Source organism: Dryobates pubescens, chromosome 24 (assembly GCF_014839835.1).
Source record: "Dryobates pubescens isolate bDryPub1 chromosome 24, bDryPub1.pri, whole genome shotgun sequence".
Taxonomy (NCBI): domain Eukaryota; kingdom Metazoa; phylum Chordata; class Aves; order Piciformes; family Picidae; genus Dryobates; species Dryobates pubescens.
The window spans coordinates 7,713,383-7,741,372 of NC_071635.1; the positions used below are offsets into that span (position 1 = coordinate 7,713,383).

The following is a 27,990-nucleotide window of genomic DNA, read 5'->3' on the forward strand; positions in this document are numbered from 1 at the left end:
CCTGCTTACCTCAGTTTTATATGAAATTCTACTTCAAATGTGCTAATGAGTTCATGGAATGTGATTTGTTTTGCAGAATAAGATAATTAGGGCAGCAGTTATGCTATGTAATTGCTCAGCCTTTAAGCAATACTGGGATTTTTCCAGACCTGGTGATCTTAAGCCATTGTTTAAATTAAACCCTGCACCTTATAAATTGAATATCTGCTAGTTCATTCCTCAAAATGCAAAGCTACAATTACAGGAAAGCTTAATTGCAAAGATGAAACAAGGAAAACATGCACATATGGGCTGAACACTTCTCCTGCTGGTTAATCTTCACTATTTATACAGGGTGTTTTTAAAGCATAATTCAAAATCCTGCATTACAGGAATTTCGCTGTGGGATACTCAGGAGTCACAAGCAGTCAAAAATTGCCTTAGTCAGCAGTCCCTGCAGGAGCCAGCTTCTCTGTTTCTTCTGTTTACAGCAATAACTTATAACAAGGAGAATTCATTTGGTGGGTTTAAGAAAATTTTTATTTTCAAGTCTCTGCCTTTCTTTTGAGTTGTAGTTCCACTTTCTTTAAACCTTACTTGAGTCACCAGAAGCCTTAGTGGTGCACAGAGTCATGCCAAACTTCCCAGACCCTCCTGCAGCAAGTAGTCCTTGCACAAGGGCAGCTCTATCCCAACAGTCCCTTTGTTTTCCTAAGTACAAGCACAATGAAACCAGCTTTGGGAAAAACAGAAGAGGGCCACCAAGATGATCAGAGAGCTGGAGCACCTCTCATATGAAGACAGCCCAAAAGAATTGGGGCTGTTCAGCCTGGAGAAGAAAAGACTGTGGGGAGAGCTTATAGCTGCATTTCACAGTCTGAAGGAAACCTAAAGAAAGGATGGGGCAGGACTGTTTAGAAGGGCTGGTAGCAATAGGATGAGGGCTAATAGTTTGAAACTGGAGCAGGGTAGATTTAGGTTGGACATAATGAGGAGGTTCTTTGCAATGAGTGGCCAAATACTGAAACAGATTGCCTAGGGGTGTAGTTGAGGCCCCATCAGAGACCTTCAAGATCAGACACCATGTGGCCCTGAGCAGCCTGATCTACTTGGAGGTGTCCCTGCTAACTGCAGGTGGGGGCTGTACTAGATGACCCTTGGGAGTCCCTTCCAACCCAATGCAATCCATGAATCTCCAGCCAGGATGAATGTTTATGGTGTCATCTTGTAAAAAGAACTGATTTTTCTCATTCCACAGATGCACTTTCTTTTCTGTTCCCAGTAAATAAGTTAATTTAAGGTCACCCACATTGAAAATCCAGTTTTGTGTGCAGTGGAAATCCAAAAGTATAATGCAAGCTAGGTGCATTTCAGCTTACTCTGAAACCACAGCAGTTGTGCGAGGCTCAGCACACTCTGTCTGCATTTAAATGCACTTAGAAAGATTGGCTGCTTTATTGTGAGAAAGACCTTGTTTACTTGAGTGAAAAAGTTAATGCTGTGTAATAACACATACAGCTTCTAGTCCTGGGACTCATTCACTGGGTGTTTGACTGGAGCAGTGAAATCTGCTTTGTTGCAAAGCAACACACTTCGGTGGAGCAAAAATTCCCTTCCTGTTAAATCGCTCTCCAATTTTCAGGATAATGATGTGTTTAATTTACCACAAAACATGGTAAACTGCCTGTAGTGGAAGTTTCAATTCATCATTTAGAGTCATTTTACTTAATTTTAATCCCCCCTCCTTTTCTTTTTTTTCCCTTTTTCTTTTTTTTCCCCTTTTTAGTGAAGTGTATCTTTAGGAAGTTTTTTTGCTTTGGTTTATTGTTAGTTTTCTAGTACTTAATTTTGATGTTTTAAAGCTGGCAGAAACGTTTTGATGATTTCATAGAGTCATAGAATCAATAAGGTTGGAAAAGACCTCAAAGATCATCAAGTCCAACCTGTCGCCCAACACCTCTCCAATCCCTTTTTGAACACCTCCAGGGACAGTGACTCTACCACCTCCCTGGGCAGCCCCTTCTGATAGCAAACAACTTCTGTGAAAAACTTTCTCCTCACCTCAAGCCTAAACTTCCCTTGGTGCAGTTTGAGGCTGTGTCCTCTTGTTCTGGTGCTGGTTGCCTGGGAGAAGAGACCAGCCCCCACCTAGCTGCAACCTCCCTTCAGGTAGTTGCAGAGAGCAAAAAGGTCTCCCCTGAGCCTTCTCTTCTGCAGGCTAAACAACCCCAGCTCCCTCAGCCTCTCCTCATAGGGCTTGTGCTCGAGGCCTCTCCCCAGCCTCGTTACCCTTCTGAAAGGAATAACAGCTTTACTATCTGCTGTGCTAACCATGGCACAGACAAGACCCAGAAGCCATTAAACTTCAGATGATACGTGGATGATGTGCTGAACACATTCTCCTGTTTCCGGTATTTACTCTGAGCCACACAGTACCACACAGGCAAGATAATTTCCAATCTTTTCTGTGCCTTCTTGAAGAATGTGAATGGATTTGCAAGTTTCCTTCAACTGTTTTCATTTACTGCTCCAGTCCACAAAGGCTCTTACTCATTCTTCACTCGTCCTTGTGTCCAAGTAGGGTGCGCACAGCTGACCATACACTGGAGCAGATGGTGCCATATGTTTGGGGATTATAGGGAGCTGAGACAGCTTACCTTCCCTGTTTCATAGGGCAAGGGTAGATAAAGGTGCTGGAGAATGGCCAAAGAAGAGCAAGAAGTTGGTGAAGGGTCTAGAACACAAATCTTACAAGGAGTCTCTGAGGGCACTGGGGTTGTCTAGCCTGGAGAAGAAGGGAGACCTTCTTGCTCTCTACAGCTACCTGAAAGGATGTTGGAGTGAGGTAGGGGTCTGTCTCTTCTCTCAAGTAACAGGCAATAGGTTGAAAGAAAATGGCCTCAAGGTGCAGAGGAGGTTTACATTAAACATCAGGAAAAATATCTTCACCAAAATGGTGGAGTCAGCATCCCTGAAAGTGTTTTAAAGATGTGTAGATGTGGTGCCGAGGGATATGCTGTAGTGGTGATCGTAAAAGCCTTTTCCAACATAAATAATTCTATGAAGACAGTAGGTGGCTGTTCCTTCTAACTCTGCATGAGCAGGCCAAGGCAAAAGTGAAAGAATTCTTTAGGTGCATCCCTTGTGGATGACTTCATGGCTTGGAAACATTAGCACAAATTAGGGGAATGAGTGACTTATGGTGAATTCAATCAGAAACACGTATTGTCTTTTCTTTGCTCATTAGCCTGCATTTCAGAATTAGGGATCATCAGGTTAAATGGCATTTCTCCCCAGCATCACCTTCCTGCATTTTATTTCCTTTCTTCTACTTGCATTGCTGTGCATAGCCAATATTTTTCACCCCCCCCTTTTCCTGGATAGGAGAAGGAAAAAGCTGGGAAAAGGCTCATTATTGTTTCTCAGCTGACACATTTCTAATACCAACATATTTTTGTGGTAATCAGCTGGAAAAAAAAAATATTGGTGAATGGGGCAGAAGACCAGTTTGTAAGTCTTTTCCAGTTCTGCCTTGTTGGGAAAAGTGAAGTCCTGCCCCTGTGCTGCCCTATGGTCCCCCTTGGCTGTTTCTTCATGTCACCTCCTAAAATGTCCCATGCAGAGAACCAAAGCCTAATGCTGACCGAGCCCGACGTGACCTCCTGTAACCTCCCCCTGTAACTCACCCTCCACCATGGGCCTCCAAGGAGCAGGCTCCCAAGGTCTGCTCCTTCTCTTAATCCCCAGACACATGTTTACTTGCAGATGTAAGCAAAAAGCTTAATTTTCTGGAAGAACATCCGTGGGAAGCAATTTTCCTCCTGAACTCAGCGTTACTATTTTGACACTATCCCAGGTTAATCTTTACTTCCACAATGACATGTGGGCATTTGTGGGACTGTCTGCTTAATGTATATGTACAGCTGTCACCTAGAAAATAAACTGTTCAGTTCATAGAAACAGACCACAGCACACAGAGATGGGAACTTCAAAATAATAATATGAATAATAATATGTTACTGTCATCCTCTTCTAAATTGTAAAGATTTGATATTCACTGAACCATCAACCCAATCTCTCCTATTTAGTTCATATAGTTAGCTTTATGTTCTCTGGTGATTAATCATTTGATCACAGAATGCTAGGGGTTGGAAGGGACCTCCAGAGATCATCAAGTCCAACCCTCCTCCAATGCATGACCACTTAGGGCAGGTTGGAGAGGAATGCATGCAGGCAGGTTTTGAAGATCTCTGGAGAAGGAGACTCCACAACCTCTCTAGGCAGCCTGTTCCATCACCCTCACAGTAAAGAAGTTTTTACTCATGTTGAGATGGGATTTTCTGTGTGTGAGTTTGCATCCATTACCCCTCATGGTATCACTGAAAAGAGACTGGCTTCATCCACCTGACAGCCACCATTCGTGTATTTGCAGACACTGATAAGGTCCCCTCTCAGCCTTCTCTTCTCCAGACTAAACAGCCCCAGGTTTCTCAGTTTTTCTTCATAAGAGAGATGCTCCAGTCTCTGAACCATCCTTGTAGCTCTCCATTGAACTCTCTCAGACAGTTCCCTCTCCCTCTTGAGCTGGGGAGCCCAGAGCTGTACACAATAGTCCAGACGTGGTCTAGCTAGGGCTGAGTAGAGGGGAGGACAAGCTCTCTTGACCTGCTGGCCAAACACTTCTTAATGTACCCGAGTATATCTGTCTTCTTGGCCACCAGGGCACATTGCTGTCCCATGGGTAACTCCTTATCAACCAGGACTCCAAGGTCCTTCTCTGCAGAGCTACTCTCCAGCAGGTCAACCCCTAACCTGTACTGGTGCATTTGATGATTCTTTCATACCTCTGCCTTCCTAGAAAGCTTTTTGTTCAACATGGGTGTCCCAACCCTTTGTGAAATGTGGTATTCTGGGTTTCACAAGCAACCTACTAGTAGTATAGGACTAGAGAAATGCTTTAGATAGGAGGTTTCTTACAAAGAAATGGTTTCTGTTTCTGCATAAAGATATTTCAGACTATTATGAGAAATTGGTAGAAATTTCCATGCAAGTTCACTAAAGGCAAAGTGTATGTTGGTTTGTGGCTCTGGCCCTCAGGGCTGTTTGTAGGAGTACCAGTAGGCTTGTGTGGCTGTGTACAGCAGGTTTGTGTAGGTTTGGGTCTGTCTATTTTTGCAGAGTTTACAGAAAGTTTGCTACAGTTATTTAAGCAAGAGCTGAAGTGCAGTTTGAATCCAAAAGGGATGATGCTCTAGCATAATAGGAATAACTGACTAGGGGAAGATTTGCTATCGAAGCAAAACGAAGAAATCTGGGAACTCAGCCTAACCATGGAAACTACTTCTCTCACCACAAATATGACATGTACACTTTATGAAGCCTACTTATTACCAGGGGCCAAATTCTGTGGTCCTTATGCAAGCAGAACTTTCACTTGAAAGTTCACTGAGGACGGTCGAATTTGGCCCCGAGCTATTGCTTTTCCATCGAAAATTACTTCATTTGTAATTTCCTCTTCTTATATTTCCCAGTAACTGCAGAAATGTGAGCAAGTCATTTAATCTGCAGTGAACAAAAGCTTTGAGGACTCTCTAAAACTGCAATTTTATCTCTCAGCATAATAGAATAAAAGAGTCAATTTGTGGACGTGATATTTTACTTAGAGGGGAAAAAAGACATATTTGGGGTAACTACATTGACAGGAAACCAATGTAAATATTGGGAGGTTTTTTTCCATCTAAGTAAAATAAGAAAGACTTCAGGTTTTGAACTGAAGAGAAGTGACTTGGGATGTTACTAACAGCTGAATTAATATTGGACTTCTGGGATGTTTCTGTGAGCCACAAGCCAGTGCTGAATGAGATCTGAGTTACTTACATTACCCTAGCTAATTTTATTAGTGTGCTGCTCAACCTTGGCTGGTATATTCACTTCTCTCAGGTTAAGGCAAATATGTCTATACTGCACCATACAGTTCCTTGTAGGTGCATCCAGCAGGGAAGCAGACTTGGGAATAATGGCAGGAAATATACAAGGGACTGAGGCAAAGGCTGGGATTTGACCCTTGGAGCATTCGTTTGGTACTCTGCAAATTCAGGTTCCTCAGATAAGTAAATGAATGAGTCAAAAGCTGCTGCTATCAATGTAATCCTGAGCAAAATATCCATAGTCCTGAAGCAGCTATTGCACTTGACATCCCATTTGGCCATTTCTGTTGTGTGACCAAAGATTTAATAGCCATGCAGGGGAAAGAATGAGCCCACTGCAGCATTTTACTACTAGTGTTAAGTCCAAGCCAGCAGACATGAACATGTTCTTCCCATTCTCCTCTGTTCCCCAGAGCCATGAGTGTAACTAGCAAAGCTTGAGCCTGAGCTCAGTGCTCCCAGTTGAGAATGGGCCAGCATACAGAGCTATGCTGGAGCTACTCCCATTACCCCAGCACTGGGCTAACTCTGAAGGCACAACCAGTGCAGCTCATTTGTGTGAATAAATCAATGGCATGGATTTTGCAGCTTGTGGTAGCAAATCCATTTAAAACAATTGAGCTTCAGGTTTTAGCTGCAAGTTAGGCTTCTTTTTCAGACTGAGTTGTGATCCTGATGTGCTGTGGATGTGACTTGCCCAAGATTAATTTCTGAATTATATATAAATTGTTTAATCACCTGTGAGACTTTACAACTTTCAGGTTTTCATTTCATTAGCTGCAAGATGAATGTCAATTAGATGTGTTTGGAAGGCCGGGGCTCGACGACACGTGCAGCAAACAGCACTGAGGACTCTGTTTCATTTAATGCAGTAATAATAAACACTCCACAGGCAATATTTCAGCAATCAAGAATGCTTTTGCAGCCTTTTCTATCTATATGTGTTTGGCTAAATGACAAAATTGGGAAGGGGGAAAAAAAAAAAAAAGAGGTAAAAAATGAGTCAGACTTATTGCCTTAATGTAACCTTCCTGGCTGAAGTATATTAATTGGCAAAATGAATTACCTCAGACTAGAGCAGAGAAAGGCCTCCATTGTGCATGGCCAGGCATGAAAGCTATACTCTTTGGCTTGCACCTTCTTTCCTCGCTGCCGTGATCCACCCCGTCCCATCAGCAGGCTCCAAAATCAGCCTTGTGAGATTTATATCACCTTTCAATTGGAAGCTCTTTTCTTCAGTCAGTTTATACATTAAGCCATGTTACTTTGAAGTATTTTATAGAATCATTTTGGTTGGGAAAGGCCTTGAAGATCATTGAGTCCAACGGTAAGCACGGTGGAGAAACTCCATCCCTTGCAGAAGCTATTCCAAGCTTCTTCCCGTGATGTAGTGTGGCACTTCTTCAACCTGCAAGGGTTAACATGTGGGAAAATTGGTCATTATTTCTTCTTTTATACAAGAGCTTGGTGTCTGGAGCACCTTGTCAGGACCACATGAGACCCAAGAGCCTTCCACCTTCCTAAAGTTGAGGTCCAGCAATAACCTCGGGTAGCAGCACCCTGATCATCTGCTGGGTTGGAAGGACTAGGGCAGTCAGACAGAGGCTGTGCCTGTGTTTCATCAAATGACAGCTCCATGTAATATGCTTGCTTTGCAGCAAGGACTTGAAACAGACTCTGGCCCAAAGCATTTCATTATCAGACCTTTTTTCCCAGTCCAGCAAATGCTGAATTGTTGTATCTGTTTGAGACTCAAGAGGAAAGCAACACAATCTTGAGTAAAACAGGCATGGTCATAATTTCTCTTGTGAGTAAAAGGGGTCATAACTCATGTGTTTTATGCTCTACTATCACTCTCTCCTCCTCCTTTGTTGCAATGTATTAGAAGAAAGGACCAATCTCTTTTGTTTTGGTTAGCATAAGATGTTTTGTCGATTGTTGGCTGAACATAAGTGTAATAGACTGGCAGAACTAACATGAACTTGTAAAAAGCTTCCTTGTCTTTTATTTTGGATTTGACAAAGGACAAGCTTAAGAGAATAAACACAGAGAGATTGCACATGGATAAACATGCTATTTCTGCTCATCAGAGTTCAGTATTGGAATAACAGGGAGAACAAAAGCCGTAGGTTAAATAAGTTCAGACCAATTTCCCATAAGCCAATATCCCTTCCAAGTGAGCATTATTTGCTGCTATAGATGGTTGCTTCCATGTGGAAACCAAATTTGAACGGGGCTGGAGACTCTGCAACCTTCTCACCCGCTCAGAGAAGGTCTCCCCAGGTCAGGGGTATGACCGGCAGTGGAAAATCCACGTGGAGAGCTGGGGTTTGCCGCCGTTTCCGCTCTATTTGTTCTGCGGATAAATAAATTAAGGCCTGGAGTCTTCATGGCTGTCAGTGTGCCACCTTTGAATGTCTTCTCTTAGAGAAATAGGAAAGCTAACCACACGTTCAAATTGATCCTAACTGTTACAGGAAGGCTTCTGAGCAGTTCCAAGACCATCTTTTTCCACTGAGTTTGTATTACAAAATATTTCTGGAATTAGATGGAGCAAGAAAAATAACTCCTTTCTTCCTTTCTTCCTTTCTTCCTTTCTTCCTTTCTTCCTTTCTTCCTTTCTTCCTTTCTTCCTTTCTTCCTTTCTTCCTTTCTTCCTTTCTTCCTTTCTTCCTTTCTTCCTTTCTTCCTTTCTTCCTTTCTTCCTTTCTTCCTTTCTTCCTTTCTTCCTTTCTTCCTTTCTTCCTTTCTTCCTTTCTTCCTTTCTTCCTTTCTTCCTTTCTTCCTTTCTTCCTTTCTTCCTTTCTTCCTTTCTTCCTTTCTTCCTTTCTTCCTTTCTTCCTTTCTTCCTTTCTTCCTTTCTTCCTTTCTTCCTTTCTTCCTTTCTTCCTCTTGTACTTTATGTCAAGATGCCTTTGAAACAAATCTGACCTTGTCCCCTGTGTTGAATTGTCTTTCTTGCTCTGTGAACTGTGACATGCTCAAGCGTTATGCTTTAAATCGGGGTTGGCAGACCTCGGATTAGCATGGTGAAATTTGTAACCTCTAGCGTTCTGCATCCCGCCTTCCCGCAGGATCTCCTGCCCTCACTGGCACTGGAACCATTGCTGTCATGGTCGATGATGTCAATGACAATGTCCCCACGTTCGCCTTTGATGTGTATTCCGCCACCGTTCCAGAGGACGCTCCTACGGGGACAGATATTTTGCTCGTAAACTCCTCAGACGCTGATGCTTCTACAAATGCTGTTATTAGGTAGGTCATTTGCTCTTGCTGCATGTAATACCACCTCATACCTTGCCTGAGGATTATTTTATTTCCCCCATTGTCCATCACCAACATGCCATAGAGCTGTGAGACACAGGAGGACAGCTGTGTTTGTGCAGGGGAATTATTGCAACAAATCTGGACTTCTTTGGTTTATCTTGTTTATAAGCTTTTTAAGTGATGTTAAGGATGAGGTGCAGTGTTATTTTAGCTATTAATAAGTGAAAAGCAAATCAATTTAGCTGGTGCCTGTGTGTAATTGTCAGTGGGTTAGAGCTGTAGTCCTCAAGAGGTTTAGAGGTAGAGACATTTAAATAAATAAATGTGGAGAAAGAACCCCCAGAACCCAACAAAACATAAATGGACTGAGCATTTCAGCTTGCAGTGTTTATGTATGGATTCTCTGTAGAAAGGAATAGGATATAGACAGCCATCAAGTACTTATGCATACACAAACATCAGCTGTAAGAAACACATTTGCTGCAAAAGCTGACTTTGGGGCACAGTTAAGTAGCAAAATCTCTTTTTTCAGTTATGTTCATACGAAGCTATGCACCCTGAGAAAACTGCAGAATGTATTTTGCAGCTCCAATCATCTTTAAACTTTAATTTTTATGGTAGGCAAATCTGGAAATCAGTTTCACCCTTTTTGCATAAATTTGTCCAAACCGGTGTTAACTTTGTAATAGCATACATATGTTTGAGGAAGGCTTCAATATCTTCTTTTGAACCTTAAATAGTTTTTCAAACCTAACTGTAGTTGAGATGATTGCTTCTCCAGACCTATGCATTTGTAATAAATTAGACAACCATATTTAGAATAGAATAGATTAGAATTAACCAGGTTGGAAAAGATCTTTGAGACCATCAAGTCCAACCTATCATCCAACGCTATCTAATCAACTAATCCATGGCACCAAGCACCCCATCAAGTCTCTTCCTGAATACCTCCAGTGATGGTGACTCCACCACCTCCCTGGGCAGCCCATTCCAATGGCCAAGCACTCTTTCTGTGAAGACCTTCTTCCTCACCTCCAGCCTAAACATCCCCTGGTGCAGCTTGAGACTGTGTGCCATCACCCAACATGCTAATCCACACTTCACATGTGATGCTGCAGACCACTGAACAGTCCACACAGCTACAACCTGCCTTGCTGCTGCCTTCACATCTTGTCATGTAGTCAGTAACTTCCACTGAAAGCCAGTATGTTCCTTGGTCAAGCAGTGGTCAGTTAATGTCTTCAGTTTAGAAGGAAAATTTTACAAGGCAAGGCATAAAATTTATCCCATTCAGTAAAAAGCTAGAATGTGTCATTATTGCTTTAGATGCCAAGTGGTTTGCAGAGCTCAGTTGATGCAGCTCAGCTAGGCACTGGGCTGAACACTGGCTATTCCCAGTTTCACAGAGAAGAGTAATGAAGATGCTGAGTGGCAGTGACAAGCTGAAGCTTATCCACTGATTTATTGCAACTGGAATAGAAAGCAGATTCGTATTAGTTATTAATCGCTCATCTCAGCACATTTAACTATTGTGGCTTCAAACATCTGTGTTTCCAGACTCACAAAACAGAATAGAAAAGTAACTTCTTGCTTTACTTTTGTTAGATCACCTCAGTTCACTCTGCAAAGTGCAGAAGAATATTCCTGTGGCTGTCACTTATTTTTCCTTTTTAAGAAAAGGAAGCGAAACAAACCAGAGCTATGTTGTGTCAAAGCGAGTGTGTATAAAATGCTGTCTCATTTTCTTTCCAGATAGCTACAGGCCCAAAATAGATACTCAATGTTTTGGTATCTTTAAATATTTGAAAAGCCTCCAAAATTGCTATTTATTAATTTGTGAAACAATGAAGCTTTTAGTTCTGTTCACTCTTACCCTAAGCAACTGCTTCTGGCAAGCTCCTTTAGAAAAAAAGAATTCCATACAAAGCAGGAATGATTGTGTGATCACATTGCATAATCAGACATTATCAGGGTGCTCTTGGATTTCTTTAGTGTGGTTGCATTGGTTTCGTATCTCTGCCATTAGTCTTAGTCTTCCACTCAGTACTTTGTAGTAGAATAGTTGATAAAACTATTTCATTCCTTTTTAAAAGTAGATATTTTTAAGGAGTTTTCAGGTTTTGTTTTACACTTTTTAGACTCAGGAAAATGCTTTGTTTGACTTGGAGAGAATTTGTCCAGATTCAGCAATCAAAGTAATGCAAATCTTTAATATAGAACCAGAGAAGCATCAAATGGTTTGGGTTGGAAGGAACCTCCACGTCTAGACATGCCAGCTGCTCTTCTCTTGGTTTTGGTCACTATAAAAGGCTGATGGAGTTGTTACAGTCAGTGCACACCTGAGCAGTCTTTATGCAGTCTTTATGCCAGTTTTCATCATTGAAGTTTTGAAGCTTGGGGAGTTTGGGGTTGTTTTTTCATTTGGGTCTTATTTTTGTGGCTTGGATTTAGATTTTTTTTGGTAACTCTGCTGGGACACACTTGCCTTGTCCAGTTGGTTTGCATGCAGTGATGCTCAGATATAAATCAGACTATCCTGTGGCAAATTTAATTTATCTTTATTCTTCTTTATTTTTCAACTCTTTTTAGAGGGCTGTAATGTCATCTTTCCAAAGCTAAAGCAGTAGCTGCTCTATGCATGTGGAAATACAGAAGAGAAAGTCTTTATCTTCTGCATCACCTCACACGGGGTTAAAATATTGTACATCACAGATGAAGTTTGCCTGCTGGTATTTAGGGAGATTTAAGTGGTGCTTTTGGCTTTGTGCACATTCTTTCCACCCTAGATACACATTGCTGTGGCTGGAGAATAATCACATATGGCCATCACATTATATCATAATTAAGCAATTAAAGAATGCTCATGGCATTCTGTAGCAATTAATGACTGAGCAGGAGAAGTTGCCACAGCTTATTACACAGGCTGGCTGTCAGTCCTCTAGGTAAAGCTTCTGGCCTTTGTTATTACTTCTGTCATAAACTGTTCTGATTTAAAAAAAGGTGAAGGGAGTATTGCTTTCTGTCTTAAAAGCCATTTTCCTGTGAGTTGTTCATAAAATCATATTCCTCAGAAAAGCTGCTGACTGTGCTGCATCAGGCTTCTCTGAAGAAGCAATGTTAATCACAGCTGTGCTTGGTTTGGTTGGGGTTATAACACTCTCTATCTGAATTATTCATTTAAGCCACCTTTTGTTTCCTTTGTTTTGTAAAAAACCCATTATCTGAATTAACAAAAAATATAATGGTAACCAAGGGTCAGGTTGGATAAGGCTTTGAGCACCATGGTCTAGTGGAAGGTGTCACTGCCAAACTAGATTTGTAGATTCATAGAATGGATTGGGGTTGGAAGGGACCTTAAAGGTGTTCCCTTTCATCCTGTCACTACTAGCCCTTGTAAAGGGTCTCTCCCCGGCTCTCCTGCTTCAGGTACTAGAAGGCTGCTCTAAGGACACCCTAGAGCCACCTTTTCTCCAGGCTGAACAGCCCCAACTCTCTCAGCCTGTCCCCATAGGGGAGGTTCTCCAGCCCTCTGATCATCTTTGTGGCCCTCCTCTGGACCAAATCCATCAATTTAATGTCCCTGTTATGCTGCGGGCACCAGAACTGGATGCAGTGCTCCAGGTGGGGTCTCATAAGAGCAGAGTGGAGGGAAACTGGATGATCTTTAAGGTTCCTTCCAACTCAAACTATTCTGTGATTCCCATATCATTGAGACTTGTTCTGTATGGATACAAGAAATCTATCAAGCTACATTTGAGAAGCACCAGAAAAGTCATTTATGACAGATCTTGGAATATGGAACAGAAAAAAGGTGAAGACAGGTGGACAGATAGGAGAAAATCCATGGGGATCCATGTTACCCATCTGCGTGATGGTCTGAAGAGCGTAGGAAATTGTTGCCTTAAGGCAGCAAGCTCCCTTAGGAAACAGTGATCACATTCTTCCTTGTTTTTTCTTTCAACCAGCTATCGGCTTACTGGTGGCAATTCACAATTCACAATCAACCCATCAACAGGACAGATCATCACCAGTGCTCTCCTCGATCGAGAGATGAGGGAGAACTACACTCTGGTGGTCGTGGCAAGCGATGGGGGCTTCCCCAAGGCTCTCTCCAGTTCCACCAGCGTGCTTGTCTCCGTTGCGGATGTCAACGACAACCCACCCAAATTTCAACACCATCCCTACGTCACTCATGTGCCATCACCCACGACCTCAGGTAACTTGATCAGTGGCAGCACTTGGGATATCTCAGGTATCTTAGCAGAAGGCAAAGCTATGCCATAAGAAATGTTTCTGAGATGTTCCTCTGCAGCTGTTCTCCAGGTTTTGTTATATTTCTGTTGCATGAGAATGAATAATGGCAAGGCTCAATATAGCACCCACAATTTGGCAGTTGTTTTCAGTTTGTTCCTTCCATCCAAAATCAATTATTTTCCTGCTGTGATATAAGGAAGACACAGTGGAAGTGAGCATCCACTCAACTAAGCCATTACATTATTTTGCTAGAATTAGGAAGGCAATGGCTGCTTTTTTTTTCCCCCCTCTGAATGTCTCCTGCATGTAGATGTTTGTTTTCTGCTCTGGGCAATTTTTACAGAGGATTGTGTCAATTACTTCCCACAAGGCCACATCTCTACCAGATGCAAATTACATTGCCTTTCTTTGGGCCAAATGGTGAAGTAAAATAAAATAAATATAGCCCCAAGCAGCAACTTTCCTTTTGTGGAACCTGCAGCCAAATTAAAGTAACTTCGCTCGACGCAGGAATTCACTTCTGATTCAGTTTATGTTTAAGCAGTCCTGATAAATAAATACATTAGAAATGAGCACATCCAAAATACTAATATTTTCCATTTGTAGAATTGGCATGGCAAGGGGAAAGAGGGGAGACTCTGTGCATTGGCATGAGGATGGAGAGAATTTGCTGAAGTAGTCTGCTGGTTTGAGTTGCTGGGCTTTTTTGCCCCCCCAGGATTTCAAATAAACTAATACTGGGTCCTTTGCTATCTCCAAAGAGTAAAAGGATTTTATAAGATGATCACCAAATTTACAATAAGATTACTGTGTTCAGCAAAGTGCAGTGGCTGTGCAGCAAAGTGCAGGTTGGCTGTGGAAGCACTGTGTGTTTTCACGTGCGTGCACATACGTGGATGTGTGATCCTGCAGGGAGGATTCCAAGACAAACAGTTCACAAAACAAAATTTCCTCTAAAAGAATTAAAACATATTTAAAAAAAACAAAAAAGGGCTTATTTCCATGCCTTGGATTTTCTTTCTAAATTATAAACAATTGCAAATACTTCTCCTTTTTATGGAAGAATAAATTTGTTTACGTTTCTTCCCTTGTTTCCAGAACAACATTATGAAATTATTTTATTATGGCCTTGGTGAATCTCTCTGCAGTCTGACTAGAGCACAGTGCCTTTGTGGGGCTCTTTTAGGGGCCTTTCTTTAAATTCACTTCTGAGGAGTACACAGGTTTAACTCAAGTTACTACTTGACAGCCAGCAGTGTGCCCAGATGGCCAAGAAGGCCAATGGCATCCTGGCCTGCATCAGGAATAGTGTGACCAGCAGGAGCAGGGAAGTCATTGTGCCCCTGTACTCAGCACTGGTTAGGCTACACCTTGAGTACTGAGTCCAGTTCTGGGCCCCTCAATTTAAGAGGGACATTGAGACTCTTGAATGTGTCCAGAGAAGGGCAACAAGGCTGGGGAGAGGCCTCGAGCACAAGCCCTATGAGGAGAGGCTGAGGGAGCTGGGGTTGTTTAGCCTGGAGAAGAGGAGGCTCAGGGGAGACCTTATTGCTGTCTACAGCTACCTGAAGGGAGGTTGTAGCCATGTGGGGGTTGGTCTCTTCTCCCAGGCAATCAGCCCCTGAACAAGAGGACGCAGTCTCAAGCTGCACCAGGGAAAATTTAGGCTCGAGGTGAGGAGAAAGATCTTCCCAGAGAGAGTTGTTAGCCATTGGAATGTGCTGCCCAGGGAGGTGGTGGAGTCCCCATCCCTGGAGGTGTTCAAGAAGGGATTGGACGTGGCACTTGGTGCCATGGTTTAGTAGTCATGAGGTGTTGTTTGACAGGTTAGATTTTATGATCTCTGAGGTCTTTTCCAACTTTATTGATTCTATGAGTCTCAGTTTTCTGGTAATATATTTTTGAATGCTTTTTGTTCAAAACACTTTATGACTGGAAACATATAGAAAATCTAAGCTGTGTTTAATCTAATCTGGTTTTAACTTGGCAAAAAAATCTAGGGATGAATGCACTTTTTATTTGCAGCTTCCTTGGGTGATAGTTCACTTCCATTTCAAAGGAAATATTAATATCTTGTCACTTTATTTTGACAGGTTGTTGACAATGAGCTTGCTAGCAAGCATGGTGTCCATTAAAAAGCAAAACAAAGTTTGTTGCAAGCCAATATCCGCTATCTTGAATAGTTGTCCCCCCAAAAAAATGAACAAACCCTTGTAACTTGATCAGCACCTTTGTTTTCATGCCAATCACAGAATAGCTGGTGTGCAGTTTGAAAGAAAAAGCTTTATTTCCTTGTTAGCTTTCATCAAGTTTAAAAGGCAGAACTAGTAATAATAATAATAATTAATATAATATGCTTAACTGAGGCAAAAATCTTATTTTTTTTCAACCTTTTTCACAAGGATTTGAATACAGTTCTTGTCTAAATATTCCTCCCTCTGGAGTACAAATCATTGCACATGACAAATAGTGACATGAAGTATAGTTTTAAGGGGACGCTGTCAAAGTCATTCTGGCCTGTAAATGATTTTGCCTTAAGAGGCTGAAAACAGCACGATTTTTGTACAGGAGTGGCTATTTCCTAACTTTTGGTACCAGTAATACATCAGCTGAGTGTTTTGCAAATTGGTTGGACAGTGTCAAATTTGAAAGACATACCAGGCATTAAATTAGATTTGAGACCCCACCTGGAGTACTGTGTCCAGCTCTGGAGTTCTCAGCAGAAGAAGGGCATGGAGATGTTGGAGCATGTTCAGAAGAGGCCACAAAAATGATCAGAGGGATGAAAGACCTCTGCTGTGAAGAAAAGCTGAGAGTTGGGGCTGTTCAGCCTGGAGAGAATGCTCCAGGGAGACCTTCTGGCCCTTCAGTACTTAAAGGAGGCTTATGACAAAGATGAGGGTGATCTTTTTAGCAGAGCCCATTGTGACAGAATAAGGAAAGATTTAGCCTGGCTATAAGGTAAAAAAATAAACCATGCTGAGGGTGGTAAAACCCTGGCACAGGTTTCCCAGAGAGGTGGTAGAAGCCCCATCCCTGGAAATATTCAAGGTCATGCTGGACAGGGGATCTGAGCAACCTGATCTAGTTGAAGATGCTCACTGCAGGGGGACTGAAAGGTCATCCAAGCCAAACCATTCTGTGATTCTGTCCTATTTTGTACATGCATTTCTCTGAATGCACCGTGACCTCCTTTTCAAACCCACATTGTTTTTGTCCATGTCCAAGTCTTGTGGCCTCACACACTGTCATCTTGGGGGGGAAAAAGCACAGAGCAGTGTCAGGAAGAGCACACTGCTCCAGGACATGCTTCTGAGTGAAAAAGTGGCATCAGCTTTCTGCAGCTGGCACATTCATTAAAGATCTGCCCTAACCTCATTCTCTGTTTCAGGCTCATTCGTGTTTGCTGTCACTGTCACCGATGCGGATGCTGGATCCAACGCCGAGCTCCATTATTCCCTTGTGGGGAAGAACTCTGAGAAATTCCACATTGATCCAGCCAGGGGGGCGATCCTGGCTGCAAACCCGCTGGCAGGGGAGTCTGAACTCACCATTTCTGTTCACGTGAGGGACGGCGGCCGGTACCCCAAGACAGACTCCACAACCGTCACCGTGAGGTTTGTGAACAAAGCAGAATTTCCTCGTGTTCAGGCGGATCAGGAGACCTTCACCTTCCCTGAAAACCAAGCAGTTGGCACGCTTGTCACCACTGTCTCTGGCTCTTCAGCCAGAGGAGGCTCCTTGTCTTACTACATTGCCAGTGGTAACCTGGGTAGCACCTTTCTGGTCGACCAGGCAACAGGACAGCTTTCCATTGGACGGGCTTTAGATTTTGAAGCCATACAGAAATATGTGGTTTGGATTGAGGCCAGAGACACAGGCTTTCCTCCCTATTCCTCGTATAAGAAACTAGAAGTGACGGTGATAGACATCAACGATAATGCACCGCAGTTTGAGCAAGATCCCTTCGTTGCAGAAATAGTGGAGAACCTGTCCCCACGGAGGATACTGACTGTGGCTGCTGTCGACAGGGACAGTGGTCTGAATGGACAGCTAGATTATGAAATAATTGAGGGCAATACAGAAAATAGTTTCAGTATCAATCGAGCAACTGGTGAGATCAGAAGTGTCAGGCCCTTGGACAGGGAGAAATTGTCCCGATACACACTAACCGTAAAAGCTTCAGATAAAGGCACCCCGCTCCAGAGCACAACCGTCAAAGTTATCATTAATATTTTAGATGAAAATGACAATGCTCCGAGGTTTTCCCAGATATTCAGTGCTTCCGTGCCTGAAAATGCACCTCTGGGTTTTACAGTAACCCAAGTCACAACGTCAGATGAAGACATCGGGGTGAATGCAGTCAGTAGGTATTCCATAAGGGATACAAGTCTCCCATTTACCATAAATCCCAGCACTGGGGACATCACTGTCAGCAGACCACTAAACAGGGAGGACACAGACCGCTACAGAATCAGAGTCTCTGCACACGACTCTGGGTGGACAGTGAGCACAGATGTCACTATATTTGTGACGGATGTCAATGACAACGCCCCACGATTTACAAAGCCATCCTATTACCTGGAGTGCCCTGAGCTTCCTGGGATTGGATTGAAGGTCACCCAAGTTTCAGCTACTGATCCTGATGAAGGGTCAAACGGCCAAGTCTTCTACTTCTTAAAATCCCAGTCTGAGTTCTTCCGAATTAATGCAACCACAGGGGAAATTTTCAACAAGCAGTATTTAAGGTACCAAAACTCCAGCGGTTCAAGCAATGTCAACATCAACCGGCACAGCTTCATCGTTACTTCTTCAGACCGAGGCAGCCCTCCATTAATGAGTGAGACAACCGTCACCATTAACGTAGTAGACAGCAACGACAACGCGCCGCTGTTCCTTGCTCCTAAATACTTTACTCCTGTTACTAAGAATGTGAGGGTTGGTACAAACTTAATCAAAGTTACTGCAGTGGATGAGAAAGACTTTGGCTTGAATTCTGAAGTGGAGTACTTTATCTCTGAGGAAAGCAAAACTAATAAGTTCAGGCTGGACAGAAGTACAGGCTGGATTTCTGTGTCATCTTCACTAATGGCTGACTTGAACAAAAACTTCCTATTTAAAGTGAAAGCAAAGGATAAAGGCAATCCTCCACTGTCATCTGAGGTAGCTGTTGAAATAGTAGTAACAGAGGAAAACTACCACACACCTGAGTTTTCTCAAAGCCGTATGAGTGTAACCATCCCAGAGAGCCACTCTGTCGGAACAGTGGTCAGGACAGTTTCAGCCCGAGACAGAGATGCAGCTATGAACGGGTTAATCAGATACAATATTTCCTCTGGGAATGAGGCTGGCATCTTTGCTATTAACACAACTACAGGTACACTGACACTAGCAAAACCGCTTGATTTTGAGTCGCACCAAAAGCACGAACTGGTTGTTACTGCCACAGATGGAGGATGGGTGGCCAGAACAGGTTACTGCAGTGTCACCATTAATGTCGTTGATGTGAATGATAACTCTCCAGCATTCAACCCTGAGGACTACTTTCCCAGTGTGTTAGAAAATGCCCCCAGTGGGACAACTGTTATTCGTTTAAATGCCACTGATGCTGACTCTGGACCTAATGCTGTGATTGCATATGCTCTTCAGTCCTCAGATAGTGACCTCTTTGTCATCGACCCCAATACAGGAACCATCACCACTCAGGGATTTTTAGATTATGAAACAAAGCAAAGTTACCATTTAACTGTAAAGGCTTTTAATGTTCCAGATGAAGAGAGGTGCAGCTTTGCTAATGTCAACATCCAATTAGAAGGGACAAATGAGTATGTGCCACGTTTTGTGTCCAAGCTTTATTACTTTGAAGTTTCTGAGGCAGCCCCCAAAGGTACTGTTGTAGGTGAAGTTTTTGCAAGCGATCGTGATATGGGAACAGATGGAGAAGTCCACTACCTTATCTTTGGCAACAGCAGAAAAAAGGGCTTCCAGATAGATCAGAAAAGTGGACAGATCTACGTTTCAGGACCTCTTGACAGAGAAAAAGAAGAACGAATCTCTTTGAAAGTCCTGGCAAAAAACTTGGGCAGCATTCGTGGTGCAGATATAGATGAAGTAACTGTTAATGTCACTGTGCTGGATGCCAATGATCCCCCTGTTTTTACCTTAGGAGCCTACAATATACAAATCAGCGAGGGTGTTCCTCCAGGAACCCATGTCACATTTGTGAGTGCCTTTGATTCAGATTCTGTCCCTAGCTGGAGCAGGTTTTCCTATTTCATTGGGTCTGGCAATGACAACAGTGCCTTTTCCATCAACCCACAGACAGGACAGGTGACGGTCACTGCAGAGCTGGACCGAGAAACTCTGCCTGTGTACAATCTGTCTGTGCTGGCCGTCGATTCAGGAACGCCATCTGCTACAGGAAGTGCCTCTTTAGTGGTAACTTTGGAAGATATCAATGACAACGGCCCTACCTTGTCCACCAGTCAAGGAGAAGTCATGGAGAATAACCGTGCAGGGACTCTTGTGATGACACTGCAGTCATCAGATCCTGACCTCCCTCCAAACCAAGGTCCCTTTACATATTACTTGCTCAGCACTGGCCCTGCAACCAGCTACTTCAGCCTTAGCACCACTGGTGTGCTGACAACAACAAGAGAGATCGACAGAGAGCAAATCAGCGAATTTTACCTGTCGGTGATTACAAGAGACTCTGGTGTTCCTCAGATGTCTTCCACAGGAACTGTGCAGATCAAGGTAGTAGACCAAAATGACAACCCATCACAGCCCCGAACAGTAGAAATCTTTGTTCACTATTATGGCAACCTCTTCCCAGGCGGAATTTTGGGCAATGTAAAACCACAAGATCCAGATGTGCTAGACAGCTTCCAGTGCTCCCTTACCTCAGGAGTCACTAGCCTCTTCAGCATTCCTGGGGGTACCTGCGAGCTATACTCGCAGGCGAGGTCTACGGATGGCACATTTGACCTGGCTGTCCTCAGCAACGATGGCTTGCACGGTGCTGTCACCAGCAGCATCCGAATTTTCTTCTCAGGCTTCGTCAACGCCACCATTGACAACAGCATCCTGCTCCGTCTGAGCGCCCCCAGCGTGCACGATTTCCTCACCAATCACTATCTCCACTTCTTGCGCATTGCCAGCTCCCAGCTGACGGGACTGGGCACTGCCATCCAGCTCTATGGGCTGTACGAGGAGAGCAACCACACCTTCCTGATGGCAGCCGTCAAACGCGGCAACAGCCAGTACGTGAACCCCAGCGGCGTGGCCACCTTCTTTGAGAGCATCAAGGACGTCCTCTTCCGCCAGAGCGGGGTGCGGATCGAGGCCGTGGACCATGACTGGTGTCTGCAGAACCCCTGCCAGAATGGAGGGAGCTGCCTGAGGAGGCTGGCTGTGAGCCCAGCTCTGAAGAGTCACGAGAGTGTCCCTGTCATCATCGTGGCCAATGAGCCACTGCGTCCCTTCGTGTGCAGGTGCATGCCGGGTTACGATGGGAGTCTGTGCGAGACGGACATCGATGAATGCCTCCCTTCTCCCTGCCACAACGATGGGACTTGCCACAACTTGGTCGGAGGCTTCTCATGCAGTTGCCCAGAGGGCTTCACTGGCATAGCCTGTGAGAGGGATATCAACGAGTGCCTTTCCCACCCGTGCAGAAATGGTGCTGCCTGCCAGAACTTCCCAGGAGGCTTCAGCTGTGTCTGTAAAACTGGCTATACAGGTATGCTTTTGCTTCTCTGCATCTTACAGTCCAGAAGAGATGGAAGGAGGGTGGAAACTGCCTTTTTGCTACAAGATTGTCTGAATAGGAACAGGTCCAATAGGTCAAGAGGTCATGCAAAATGAGGTATTTTTGGTTATGAAAACTCAGATGACTTAAGTGTCCACAGTGTTGTTTTTATTTTAGCTCTGCCCTCAGGCAAATCTCACTTAACAGATTTGCATTAGAACAGAAAGATTTTTTACAAGAGCTATTTTGATTTACTAAATACAGGGTTCAGTTTGGGGCTCCACGCTACCAGGAGGACATTGAGGTACTGGAGTGTGTCAAAAGAAGGGCAACAAAAGTGGTGAAGGGTCTAAAGAACAAGTTTTATGAGAAACATCTGAGGGAACTGGGATCGTTCCACTTGGAGAAAAGGAGGCTGAGGGAAGACCTTCTTTTTTCTGCAACTGCCCAAGTAACAAGTGGTAGGACAAAAGGAAATGGCTTCAGGTTGCACCATGGGAGGGTTAAACTGGACTGCAGGAAAAGTTCCTTCACTGAAAAGGTTGTCAAGCCCTGGAACAGGCTGCCCAGGTCGGTGGTGGAGTCCCCATCCCTGGAGGTATTTAAAAGCCGTGGAGATGTGGTGCTGAGGGACATGGCTTAGTGGTGATCTGACAGCATTGGGTTAACAATTGGACTTGATCTTAGTGGTCCTTACCAACCAAAATAATTTTATGATTCTAAATATGCAGAAACCATTTCCAATGCAGTATAATTTTTCTGTTGTTGCTGTTGTTCTGCATGTTATGGTAGCATTTCAAGTCTGCTAGGAGTGTGCCAAGCGGGGAAAAAAAGTCAGCCTCTGCCCCAAATTGCTTACAGTCGTACAAGACAGAAAACAGATGAAGGGTATGGGGGGAAAAAGCAGAATTCAGGCAAAATGATCAAGCATGCCTGTTCCATATTTTCTCCCTTTTTCATTCCTTTCTTTCATTAAGAACAGAAATGTTTGCAGCACTCCTACTTCTTCTGAGTTGTTTTTTCTCTCTCATATTTATTGCACATTGCATACAGAGCAGCATTTTAGCCCAGAGAAGCAGGCTGATGTTTGCTCCTGTACTGACATTTAAGGATGGTCCAAACAATTTTAACCAGTGCTTATGGCCACTTTTTACAAATGTTGCTTAAAAAGATCTAACCAGAGAACATTAGGCAAGACTTTCATTACCTTTTCTAAGGAGTATTTCTGCATCACAGATACCCCAGGGCAGCCTGGGTCAGCACGGCCATGCTCATTATCGTATGGATATTCAGGCTTGCCACCAAAACTCATCTGTAGCCAGTGCTCAGGAGGTTGATTGTTCCTTTATTTTTGATTCTTTAACCAGTTGGGTACAGGAGATGTGATGCACCTTATTGCAAAGGATAAGGTTAATCAAGTTAATAACAAAGGTTAAACTCCTTCACTTAAAGCACAGCTACAGCAGTGGACACATATTCAGCGTGAAAGGTCTGTGGATATGAAGGACACTAATGCAATCTTTCTCATGAGCCTCACAAATGTACTACTGAGCCTCAGGTCAGGAGCAATTCTTGTTAATTGACAAGCAGTTCTAATTAAGTTACCAGTGCAGTGCAGGGTTTTATTTCATGTTATATTAGTATATCAAATTATTTTGCCAGGAGCATGGCAAAATAATTCTAGGGCACCCATCCCCTGTAACTCTTCAGGCCCGTTAGCACCAGAGCTTGCATGGGCATATGTTTGCTGTTGCAATGAAGCAAAACACTTCATTAACTCTAGCAAAGTGTGCCTCTAGCTTATAATTTGAAACATTAAAGAAGTGTCCAGCTGATTTTTTTTCCTGGTATTAAAGCTCATATCTTAATGCTCAACCCTTGTGTCAGCTAAAAATAAAGCTCTGTCTGTGACAGCTCAAGAAAAGAAGGACATTTTAACTCAGAAAATGTGATGAGAGACTCTTACAGTTTGAAGTGTTGGATTTCATTCACACTGTGAATTAAATCTGGCATCTGATATGAGCTTTCTTAAACTCCTTGTCAAAACAAATAACTTAAAAATAGGCTACCAGTGGGGCAGACCTTTCTATTTGGGAGTCACATCTTTTAAAATCAGTTGGCCATTGCAGAATCACGAATTACTTCAGTGTGTGGAGGTTAAATGATCAAGACATAATCCAAATGGCTCCAAACTATGTAATTAAACCCCCAGATATCTCTGGAATTGAATATCAGCAGAGCTTGTTAGATAAGATCACAATTAATATTCAGTATGTTGCACCATTTTTTGCCTACAAAAGCATATTTGACACCATATTTGACAGCCAGCTGAGCATGAGCCAGCACTGTGCCCAGGTGGCCAAGAAGGCCAATGGCATCCTGGCCTGCATCAGGAATGGTGTGGCCAGCAGGAGCAGGGAGGTCATTCTGCCCTGTACTCAGCACTGGTTAGGCCACACCTTGAGTCCTGTGTCCAGTTCTGGGCCCCTCAATTTAAGAAGGACATTGAGACTCTTGAACATGTCCAGAGAAGGGCAGCAAGGCTGGGGGGAGGCCTCGAGCACAAACCCTATGAGGAGAGGCTGAGGGAGCTGGGATTGTTTAGCCTGGAGAAGAGGAGGCTGAGGGGAGACTACAGCTGTCTACAGCTACCTGAAGGGTGGTTGTAGCCATGTGGGGGTTGGTCTCTTCTCCCAGGCAATCAGCCCCTGAACAAGAGGACACAGTCTCAAGCTGCACCAGGGGAAGTTTAGACTTGAGGTGAGGAGAAAGTTTTTCCTAGAGAGAGTTGTTAGCTATTGGAATGTGCTGCCCAGGGAGGTGGTGGAGTCACCATCCCTGGAGGTGTTCAAGAGGGGATTGGACATGGCACTTAGTGCCATGGTTTAGTAGTCATGAGGTGTTGGGTGCCAGGTTGGACTTGATGATCTTTGAGGTCTTTTCTAACCTTACTGATTCTATGATCATGCACATTTAATATTCAATAGGTTCTGCAAAAAAAGGTCAGAAAACAGACTGAGAATGCAATGTCATTGTTATTCTGCCAATAGAAAGGGAACACAGCTGCTGGAGCATTTAATTCTGATTCATATATGATTAAAGGTAGCCACAGTGAATGTAAAAATGGAGCTTGAAACTGCTTCATGATGGATATAAATCTTGAGTGCCTCAGCAAAAAGAAAAAGAAAGAGACATCCAAAATAGTGGCCTTGTAACTCAGTTTGCCATATACATGGCTTTGCTGCTTCTCTTGGAATGAGAATACAGTCTCATAATTGAATCTGCATGCTTGGTAAAAGGAAAAAAAAAACCAGAAATATTCACATGGTACTGCATAAAAGTAGGAATTAGTATTTTCTGAGACAGCCCCTCTGTTCACTGTAAATTAGAGTCCATGAGCTGTAGACCTTCATAATGGCCTACCTGAAAACTGAGAGTCTTAACGTTTCCTTGATTTATTATGTTTTTTCAGCTGCATTTCACTTCATCACTCTGCAAAGGTAATGTCATTCTTTTCCCTGAATTGGATTATAGAGACTGATTACCTCAGAGCAACATCATTAGGGTTTAAGCAATCTGTTATAATTACATCTCTTAATGACGATCAGGTTTTGGTTTTAAAATAATCACTTTCTGGAGGGAATATACTTTGTGATTTACAGTAGTTGTCTGCCCTTGCTTTGAACCCTTCATTTCCTGTTTTCCTGGACTCAGTAAGATGAAGGAATGGAGGTTTGTGAAACTGTTTCAAATGCGAGATTAAAATATTAGAGCAACCACTTTAAAAGGTGGACAAAGAGAACCACAAAAAACTCTCAAATCAGCTGAAATCCGACCCAGGAGCATTCAGCTGATATCTGTTTCAGTTGCATTTTGCAATTAAAAAACCCCAACAACTCAGGAAGTTAGATTTTTGCCTAAACCCCTACATGTGATCTCATCAGCTTGAGGTGATGAATGATAAATGCTGATTGCCCTCTGTTATCAGTTATCCAGGGTAATCTTAATTACCATGGTGTTTAGCAACAAAAATGAACACCCAGAATCTTGCAACATTTCAGCTGCAAAGAGATCTAAAATCTCAACCAACTGCAACATTCACCTGAACTGGAGTGTTACTGGGGTGGCTCTGGGTTGGAGTCTCACTCATCCATAGCACTGGCTTTTCCCTGGCTGGATTTCATGCCCTGAAACACTAATCGAACATCTGTGATTAACCTAATTCTTTCTGCTGTTCAAATAAAATCATTCCCCAGCTGAGAAGGGTGCAGTAATGCAAATGTGTGAAAATGGTCCTTGAGAATGGGCTCATGGAAGCAATGATAGCACACACATCTCATTATTTTTCAAGGCACATTACTTAGGTGGGAAAAAGGTTTATCAGAACCTTACTTTTGAATTCATGTTGTAAAACCTCAGTCAGCAAGCTGTTGTGGTGAATTACCTCTCCTGGCATTTTCTTTCTGAAAAACAGTAAAACTGAGGGCCTGGGTTCAGGTGAGGATGCTTTTATGCGTAGTGGTGAATAAATTCTTACCCTCTTCAGTCCAGTAAGGTCCCTTGAATGATTTATCTGTGCATGAGAAAACAAAGCTGGTGAGGGATTTGGAGCACAAGCCCTATGAGGAGAGGCTGAGGGAGCTGGGGTTGTTTAGCCTGGAAAAGAAGAGGCTCAGGGGAGACCTTATTGCTGTCTACAACTACCTGAAAGGAGGTTGTAGCCAGGTGGGGGTCAGTCTCTTCTCCCAGACAACCTGTGACAGAACAAGAGGACACAGTCTCAAGTTGCACCAGGGGAGGTTTAGGCTGGATGTTAGGAAGAAGTTCTTCACAGAAAGAGAGAATGGTCATTGTAATGTGCTGCCCAGGGAGGTGGTGGAGTGACCATCACTGGAGGTGTTTAGGAAGAGACTGGCTGGGGTGCTTGGTGCCATGGTTTAGTTGATTAGATAGTGTTGGATGATAGGTTGGACACAATGATCTCAAATGTCTTTTTCAACCTGGTTTATTCTCTTCTATTCTAAAATTTCAAAATAGCTAATACTTGTGTAAATTCTCTACTCACGGTAAAGTCTTCTCTAAAACTCCTTTCTTTCTTTTTCTCTCCTCAGCTTACATTCTTACACTTAACAACCAGAGTGATAATTCCCAAGTTATGCTTTTGTCCTGCTGATATCTGGACTCCTGCTTTCTGAGATGGGCAGGCTTAACATGCATTTAAAGAGGAAAAAGAAGCTTCTTAGACATCTTTGTTGGATCATTATTCCAAATGTAAATAGATCAACTTTTTTCCCAGGCCTTTAGCACTTCAGTGAGTGGCAGAGAATAGTCAAAATGTCGTCATCATCTTAAATAAATATTAGTTTTAATAGCTCCAGTGACTTGTTAAGTCGGAGCATTCGTCTTCCCCTACGTCAAAACAGTTGGAATAAATGCAAACACACTTTTATTAGTTTCATGAATTATTCAAACAATTGTTAAATATTAAAGAGATGTTGCTGTTCCCTGGTTAAAATATGTGCAGCTAAAATAAACATCCATATTCCGCTGCTGACTCAGCGAATCTTAGCTGAGGGGAAAAAAAGAAGAGTGGCTAGTTAAATCCAATTGCACATGAATGAATAGACCTTATTAGCTGCACTTGATTTTTTTGGTGTGTGTGTGAAAACAAACATTATTGAGAAGGGCAACAAGAGTAAAGGGTCTGGAGAACAGGTCTGCTGAGGGAACTGGGGTTTGTTTAGCCTGGAGAAGAGGAGTCTGAGAGGGTAGCTTCTCAGTCTCTACAAGAAAGGGGTTGTAGCAAGGTGAGTGTTAATCTCCCAAAGATCAAGTGATGGGATGAGAGGAAGTGGCCTCAAGTTGCATCAGGGAAGGTTTAGGTTGGATATTAGAGGAAACTTCCTGACTGAAAGGGTTCTCAAACACTGGAGCAGGCTGCCCAGGGAGGTGGTTGAATCCCCATCCCTGGAGGTCTTTAAAAGAGACAGAGATATGGTGCTGAGGGACCTGGTTTAGCAGCAGACTGGGGAGATTGACTCAATGATCTTAAAGGTCTTCTCCAAACAAAATGGTTCTGTGATTCTATGTTTGTGTTTTAAGCATTCCTACCTCACTCTTGCTCTGTGCTCTCCTCGCTAAGTCTGTTCTAAAGACCTGAACTATGTACCATCATTTTTGCTGACTTGACCAATCTGCCAGCTTTAATGTTAGCTGAGAGAAAGAAGAGTATTTATTTAGATCAAATTGCAAAAAAGAAGAAAGTTATCCTTATTAGCTACACTTGGCTTTTGTGAAAACTAAGAAACATCATTGACCTGTTTTAAGCATCTCTGTCTCACTTCTGCTACGTGTTCTCCTGGTAAATCAAAGAGCTGTACTATGTACCATAGTTTTAAAATAAAACAGCAAAAAAAATCTTAACAGAAGAAGTTAGCTCATCCTTCAGTCATGCCCATTAGAGAATAAAACATAAATAAATACCCCCAAAGCATAATTAGATTCAGACACTGGAAATGTTTCCTGGATTTATGGTGAATCTACAGGTTACGTATTAACCACAGGAATCCTCCAGCACTCTGTTTCCATCCTGCTTGGTCACATATGGAGGGCTGCTGCTCACACAGAACTGCCTGCAAACTTCTGTAGGTGGAACAAAAATAGTAGAGGAGGGGGGAAATAAGAGGTTTTCTTAATTGAGTGGCTGAGGTGGTGAAATTCTGAAAGAGCTAGCAGAGTTACTAAGGCACAGTCCTGAGTTTCTACAGTTGTGGGGACCAGCAGTCCCTAAGAACTGCATATTGTGAATTGCTG

The 27,990-nt window shown here is 43.0% G+C and overlaps 1 protein-coding gene across 1 annotated transcript in view; it reads left to right on the forward strand.

Moving 5' to 3' along the window:
* Window positions 1-27,990, forward strand: part of FAT4 (FAT atypical cadherin 4) — a 149,251-nt gene that overhangs the window by 97,305 nt on the left and 23,956 nt on the right. The window contains exons 7-9 of the mRNA XM_009896010.2: window positions 8,981-9,161; window positions 13,139-13,389; window positions 16,819-21,168. Of these exons, the coding sequence (XP_009894312.2) occupies window positions 8,981-9,161; window positions 13,139-13,389; window positions 16,819-21,168 (4,782 nt within the window). The remainder of the gene's footprint in view (window positions 1-8,980; window positions 9,162-13,138; window positions 13,390-16,818; window positions 21,169-27,990) is intronic.